General features: G+C 38.5%; 1 protein-coding gene across 1 annotated transcript; it reads left to right on the forward strand.

The window, feature by feature from the left end:
* The first annotated feature begins 4,611 nt into the window (after positions 1 to 4,611).
* On the forward strand, positions 4,612 to 6,571 carry LOC148184356 (uncharacterized). The gene is made up of 3 exons (XM_088055707.1): positions 4,612 to 5,903; positions 6,230 to 6,326; positions 6,428 to 6,571. The coding sequence occupies exons 1-3, from the start codon at positions 4,612 to 4,614 to the stop codon at positions 6,569 to 6,571; spliced, it is 1,533 nt and encodes a 510-aa protein (XP_087911833.1).
* The last annotated feature ends 1,054 nt before the right edge of the window (positions 6,572 to 7,625 follow it).

Here is a 7,625-nt window from a genome sequence, read left to right on the forward strand (position 1 = left end):
TAAGGTTTAAAGTTTACATGGATTTACTATATTTTAAAATATTTTTTGACTGGAACTTAGTAAGCTACTCATCTTATTATATTTCTATATAGATGCCCTTATTACTGACTCAAGTACTTAAATCTATGTTCCAGTAAAAATTCTGTATTACACTTTGTAGAAAATTAATGTCTTTAAATTTCATGTAAAGACATTGTAATTTGGATGAGATCAGAATATTTGCTTCTCCTTGCATTTAATATTTTTTATCTTCATATTACTACTTCTCCATACTGTTTTGTTATTTTACAGCTATAAATTTGTCATACCAATGTTTTCTTTTTTGCCTTTTTTCTTTTTGTTGTGTTTGTCTGCTGAATTGATAATTTCAATATATTAATATTATGCTTGATAGCTCCTTTATAGGAAGAACTATATTTTATGAATTATCCCTTTGTTAATCTCATGGAGCCTTGATTAATATTTAAATAACTTACTGGGAACTGCAAAGATATAATAGACTTTGAACTCTGTAATTATCCTATTTCACTGCTTGCTATATGCTGTGTGGCTAACTATGAGTTTAGGTATTTAAGTACACAAATTACTGAAACAGAAAGTTAGGGATTTACCTTTGATGGTGGGTGCCTATGGCATTGTAATATCTCCAAAATATTTTAAATGTCTGGAAAGTGTGTATGAAATATGATATCTCAATAGGTAAAATTTCTGGCTGTATGTTTCAGGGTGCATTTATGGAGAAAGTACAAGTATCACTTGGATAAGTCTTAGTATTGGAACTGTTTGGGTCATCTTCACTTCTTAAGGACTGCTGCAAATCATATCTGGAAGCAACAACATTTGCAGCTTAAGATCTAAAACATAATCCTTACACCTACTCCTGAGAGGATTCTCATGTGCCACAATTAGCCCCCCTTTGATTGCTTTATTTATTTCCTGAAACCATTTCTTTCAATCTCTTGTTCAGGTTCCTCTAAGTTTGATAATTCCTTCTGAAGTTCTTTCTTTTGTGACCTCAATACATCTTTCTGAGAAAGACACTCTGGAGACTTATGTTCAAATGTTCTTTCATATTAAAAGAGTTTGCCACAGCCATGTACAATGGCAGCTCTTTTTTCTCAGGCTTTGTTGGGGGACTTATCTGTGGTACTTTAAGGTTGCAAACAACTTAACAAATATTGTAAAGCTGAGGTATTTATCTCTCGGAAGTAGGATTAAACTACAGCCTCTTTTGTTTTCTTCTGCTTTACCTTGGTGATGTCCTTATTTTAAATTTGTTTAAGTACTGTACTTTCTCAAATGCTAGTCATGCTCCAGAATAGTGATCTTAGTATGGTTTTTTTTTTTAGATACAAAAAAAAAACAGCAAAAGAAAATAAATGTGGATAATCATGTCTGAAATGATCCTTACTGTTGCTGACTTAAATGACAAAAAATTTAAGCAGGTGGGAAAAGTAGAGAGGGAAAGAAAAGGAAGGGAGGGATACACAAGTTCTTTCCCACTAAAGAGCAACATGAATTTTTGACCGTGAATAAGCAATCAGGAAATGCACAAGTGAAGTGCAATTTATACATAGAATTTCTTGAGCTATTGTGTATTGAGTCTCAAGAATATTTCAGCCAACATTTTGTACTGGAGGAGATCTTTGCAAGGCACTGGGGAAACCTAGGGGCAACCAGCAGCAATCTGGGAAGGCAGTTTATCACCTACTGGTAGATGCTTTGACAGAGTGCTCATCCACTACTTCACTATCTGTGCTCAGTAGGCATGGAAAAAACTGCAGCCTGGAGCAGTGACCACAGAGAAGATCTGATACCCTCAGTCAACCCCTGCCAAGACACAGCAATTCTGGTACACTTTCAGAGGGCATTTTATATAGTTCTGAGGCTTTGCTTAAAATAAATCTAAACTTATATGTCTTTATAATTAGTTTAACACAAGTCTGTGTGATAACAAAATGCCACAAAAATATACATCCTGTCAATTGAACGTGGGAGAACATCAGGGTTTCACACAGAAATCAGAACTCATCCTAATAAAACTCAATGGGAAGCCAATTCCAATCACACAATTTAATTTTGGTCCTGAGATTAAAACCAGGGGGAAAACTCAATTCATTAATTCCTACAGGAAACCAACTCTAGATTTAGGATTTGAAAGGCAAAAAAAATTTAAAGTGAGGTAAAGAAAATATCTGAAATCAAATATAAATTGCACATTTGTAATACAAATATTGTTTTTTAAAAATAAAGGTTACTTTCTACTTAATGTCAACAATCCTACAGTTCTAAATATTATCCAAATCCTAGTTACCCTGAAAGACTAAAAAATCAGATACTATTACACAAAGAACTTTACTCGGTACTTTTAAAATGACCTGTCGCTTTAAGGGTTCAAAATTACACATATTTATGAAAGATACAAAAACTCAAATATTACTGGAATAGAAAATGTAAACTATATACCTCAAACGTTTAAGGGTTGAGATAAAAACCCTTAAGATATATTCACCTTGCTAAGTTTAGGGCTGAAGAATTTTCTCTTGGTTTTAATTTTTCCTTATGACTTTCTTGTACTGTGTGGTTCAAGTGAAACTTCAATCGGTGTTCAGAGATTTTAATATGTCTGGGAGGTTAATCCTACCAAAATTCACTGAAAAATATTATTTGGCAACTCTACAGATTATGCATTTTTTTATCTGTGTATAAAAAATAAACTGTTATATGGTTATCTCAAGGATGAACCCTGCATGGTATATAAGCAACAAAATAATTTTCTCATGTTTGAAAAAGATCAGGAAGTTTCTGCTACATTTTATCCTAATTTTTATATACAAAAAGAAAAAATTCCAAGTACTCTTCATGTTGTTAAAGATATCTCACCAAAAGATTTTTAACTCCTTGTTTGCCACATGAAATGGGGAGATTTCCTTAACTCTTAGAATGTGATTTATCTCTCAGTGCCCCATGAAAGGTGAGACTCTTGTGGCCAACCAGGCTGTCAGTGTCCGGTCATGGGGACACTGTACTGGGCAGTACTGCTGGATCTCAGGGTGGTTTAACTCGCTTAGTCAGTGACAGACTCCCACAGCATAAGTGAAATCTCTCCATGGGTCTTATTTAATGACCCCTCAGTGGGTCTTACACTTTATTTGAGTATGGTACAAGCTAGTGGTGACTGCGAGCACCAGTGAGGGACTAGAACTAACAGTTTATTAAATACTCCTTGTTCATAGAAAATTGTGACAGGTTAAGGTCTGGGGACTGCTCAGGATAGTATCTGGCTGATAAACTATGTTCAAAGCAATACACAGACCAGCTCTATTCCTCAGTAAAAATATTCAGCACACACAGTGTGGTTCTCACCCATTATGCAATCCCATGGGGGAGAAGACAGGTTCAGCCCGTTGACTAATCCCAGTGGTTATAATAGAGTTTTCCCTATTTTATTACCACTCTCAACTTACTTTTATACTATTTCTTCTTATTTAGGTGGTGCTTGAGCGACTCCAGTCATATATACCTTTGTTACTGGTTGGTGTAAAATTCTCTCCCTTCTCTCTTATATAGTCCATGAAATTTGGAGTGCACGCTCAATGAGGGGGGTCGTACCTTGAAGGCAAGTAATTTTGGGATGGAGGTGTGCATTAATATTACTATTAGGTTATCCTAATAACCAAGTACATCCAAGAAGAGTGATTTCACCACAGTTGTTGCCTCAGCAGCAGGACATCTCTCTCCCCTGGCTGACAGGTGCTATCCACTTTATGAGCTGCAAAGAACCACTGAATTCTCCTTGAAAGGATTTCATCAGAGCCCGGACTTGATGTCTCCACTCCACACCACCCTCCATTCCATCCGCATTAGCAAGTTCTTACAAAAGCAGATTGTAGGTGTGGGGAATCACTGTGGATTAGGTCTAAACTGTGCCAACTGCAATCCATCCAGGGAGCAGCAGCTGCATTTTACCCTATAATTTCTGTATCATTATAATTTCTGTTGGGATGTGAATATAATTTCTCAGTTTCTTCAGAGAAAAAAAAATAAATTAAGCTTCCAAATATGGATTTAAAATTATGCAAGTGAATGTAAAATTGAGATTTTGAAAAAAGTCCTTGCACAGCTCAGAAGTGTTAAAACTCTAACTCCTTAATGGACTGCAGACTTTTAAATTGTCTACAAACAGCTTCTAGGCATTTGTGTTCACGGGACTGAGAATACATGTGTATTCAGTGGGTACAATGTACTTAAACACCTAGCAGGAGTAATGCACCATTAGATACCTGCTAGACAGAAGAATAGAAAGAGTGTGATTTGATGTTCTCCAACATAAGTATATACTTGCTCTACAAATTCACTGCAAGTTACCTCTACATATCTTTAAAAATTTCTTGGTGCTCCCAAATTAGGGTGCACAACTCTATTCAATGATTCAAGATGAATCTGGAGTAAAATACAAAATCTTTATCTCCATTTAGAGTTCAATTTCCTTATATTTCTTCTGAGTCTACAATCCTATATCTAAATCCTACATCCTCATCTAAACAGGACTTGTGAATGAAGAAAGAAATGGTAAAAATAAGCTAATGAGCATTCTTCAGTGAGAGTACAATGAGCCTTAACCCTGCTGTCATCCTGCTCGCACTGAGCAGCCTGACAGCAGCCTGGATCGTCCCACAGCCACGCCAGAACATCTGGGTGACCCTGGCACAAACACTTCAACAGGAAAACATATGTCTATTGACTGCAGCAGCAAAAAATCCTATGTCTACCTGCTTGGTAGGAATTCCTTTGCAGCATGATGAATTCACACACAGCTTTAGTACACTGACTCCTGAAGCAGGTAATAAACTACACAGCACTCATGTAGAAGCAGAGTTAAGAAACCCAGTCGAAGAGTGGCTGCCCCATTTTCCTAAGGCAACCCAGGAACCCCAGGAGTTAGAGCTGCTGGGTTCCTCCCCAGCATCATACTGTGTACACTTTAGGGTCAGTCCTCCGACTTATAAAGAAACATTCCGCCATATAGTACAACATCGAGAAGAATTCACAGCAAAAAGGTGGTGCTGTGTACTAAGCTACATCAAGGTGCACTCCTCAGCTCATACACATCCCAAAAGCCTCCCCAAAGGACTGTTCCTCATTTGTGGGGACCGTGCATGGGCAGGAATTCCATCCCGTCTCCTCAGAGGGCCGTGTACCATAGGGCGTCTATCACTGTTAACACCCAATCAAACATTAATTGGCGAGTGGGCCCATAAAAACAATTTGACCAAAAAAATTCAAAAGAGAAGTGTTACAAAATTAGATGAAAATTGTGACTCAGAGATTTTCCATTGGTCCAAATCAAAAAGAATTGCTGCATCCATTTTCCTTCCTTGGGTAGCTGCAGCCAAGGCCCTAGGTGAGTTGGGACACCTAGAATGCTGGGTGGTAAAACAAGCAAATTTAACATCTAATGCCATAAGTGCCCTCCTAGAAGATGAGGAAATTACCAGGCAGGCGACACTTCAAAACCGTGCTGCAATAGACTTTCTCCTGTTGCTCCACGGGCACGAGTGCCAGGAGTTCGAGGGTCTCTGCTGCATGGATCTAACATTGAAAGCTCCTAACATCCATGCCACGCTCCGAGAGATGAAAAGCATGATTGGACAAGTCAAGCAAGAAGCAGGTGACTGGTTCAATGGACTGTTTAAAAACTGGGGACTCTCGGGGTGGTGGGCTTCGGTAGTGAAAACCATTCTGTCACTGCTAGTCATTGTTTTGCTATCGGTGTTAGTGTTTGGAGTGCTAAGCAAAATACTGTACAGAAGCATAGTTAAGCTAATCTCAGCTACCTCAGATGTCAACCATATAGAGTTGACAGACCGGAGTAACCCTCACCAGCCTGCAAATGGGAATTGGTGGGCCACTTCAGGTCAGTAAGTCGTATAAGCTCATTACCTTTCATTTAATTACATATATCAAAGTAGGGGCAGATGTGGTGGTGCATATTTCTGGGAGTTACCTAGTTTCTCTGTGACGTGTTTTTCCCCTCCCCTCCCCTCCCTGTCCCTGAAGCGTTATCCCATTGGTTGGTGTTATATGTCTCCCCGCCCCTCTCCCGAGGTTTGAAAAAGTCTGGGAAGGAGAAACCCAGTCTCTTCTCCCCTGGAAGCCAGCCAAATAAACATCCTCCATTACCCCGGAGGGAGAAGCAGCACTTTTTGGTCTTTTCTTGGTCGTGAAGGATCTCCCTGACCCCTCCATCGACAGAGCTAGCCTGGATTACTTCGGGGGGCAAAGGGAAGATCGCTTCAATGAAAGATAAACTTCCTGGTGGTGTGGTCTGTGTTTCCATGAGTGCTTCTGCTTTTCAATATTTAATATAAAATGTATTCACCTGTCAGGGATTAGGATCTTAAATGCCTCTTCTATTCTCTTTCAGTTGGAAGACTCCCTCTGGCAGCAATTCAAGCAGCAAATTGTAAAGGTGGCAGAACAGTATGAGAGGGACAGTGATCAGCTGTTCTACCTGGAACTCAGTCCAGCAGTTCCTGCTGCTAGTACTGCTGAAAGCAGAAACACATAGACTTTCTTGTCTTCTCTTTCTACAGGTCCATCCCTGCTGGTCCATCCATTGTGCTTTGGGCTCTAAAAGTCCTGTTTTAGATTGTGCCCTAAACTCCTGCAGTACAAGATTTTTGTCCACCACCATGAAAGTTCTTGCATAAACTGCTGTCCAATAGGAAACTCGGATTTCCAAAATAATCTAAGATATCTTTGCCTGCTGGTAGTTGTGCCTTTTGTGTGATCACAACTCTGAGGCTTGTCCATGAATGTGGGGTTATTGACTGATCCAATGTATCACATGTATTCACCAGTATGGTAACCTGATCTCGCAAAACTCAATATTCACAGTGCAAATAAAAAATGTAAAAAAAAAACCAAAACCAAATCAAACCAAAAAATTAAGAAAACCCCAAACAACATACACTAAAATCCAAACCAAACAATGAAACCCAAACTAGCATTTTCCACACGTCTCTAATGAAAGCTCAAAACATCTTTACTTAATCTGTAGAGAGAAAAATGTGTTTCAAATATTTGGGGAAGACTTTCAGTGCAACTCATAGAATTATAGGCTAACTCAGGTTGAAGAGAACCTTAGGCAAAACTTCTCAAATCAGGGAGGAGTTGTGAGATCAAATCAGATTGCTCAGAGATTTATATAGTTGGGCAAACACCTAAGGATGGAAACTTGGAAAAAAAAAATCTTTCTTTGGACAACCTGCTTCAGGACTTTGTTATCCACATTTATTATTTATTATTATAAATGTGAAAGCATTTATTTTTATATCCAGCTGGTTAGGCAATCCTGTTTATGAAAACTCTCATTTCAATGAATATCCATTGTCTGTTCCCCTCCTGCCTTCAACTGCTGTGATGAGCCTGGCTCTGTCTTCTTGATGACTTTCTCCCTAGTATTAGAAAAGTGCTGTTCAGCTCTCTTAAAGCTGCCTCTTTTTTCAGACAAGGAAGTCCCTCAGTCTCCCCTCATCAAATTTTATCCTGTTAAATTGACAAATAAATGATGGCTTTAATTCTTCCATTGTAGCGCTCAGAGCATGCATTTTATATTCCAA

The sequence above is a fragment of the Pseudopodoces humilis genome, chromosome 5, assembly GCF_049639895.1.
Source record: "Pseudopodoces humilis isolate 2021_Gansu_Grassland_sample_001 chromosome 5, ASM4963989v1, whole genome shotgun sequence".
NCBI classification, from domain to species: domain Eukaryota; kingdom Metazoa; phylum Chordata; class Aves; order Passeriformes; family Paridae; genus Pseudopodoces; species Pseudopodoces humilis.

Bases quoted from the DNA above. Each gene is read 5' to 3' on its own strand.
- LOC148184356 (XM_088055707.1), top strand. From the start codon at position 4,612: ATGAGCCTTAACCCTGCTGTCATCCTGCTCGCACTGAGCAGCCTGACA. The intron at 5,904-6,229 runs GTGGGCCACTTC...TTGGTCGTGAAG, and splicing joins CAGCCTGCAAATGGGAATTG to GATCTCCCTGACCCCTCCAT. The intron at 6,327-6,427 runs GTCTGTGTTTCC...ATTCTCTTTCAG, and splicing joins ATAAACTTCCTGGTGGTGTG to TTGGAAGACTCCCTCTGGCA.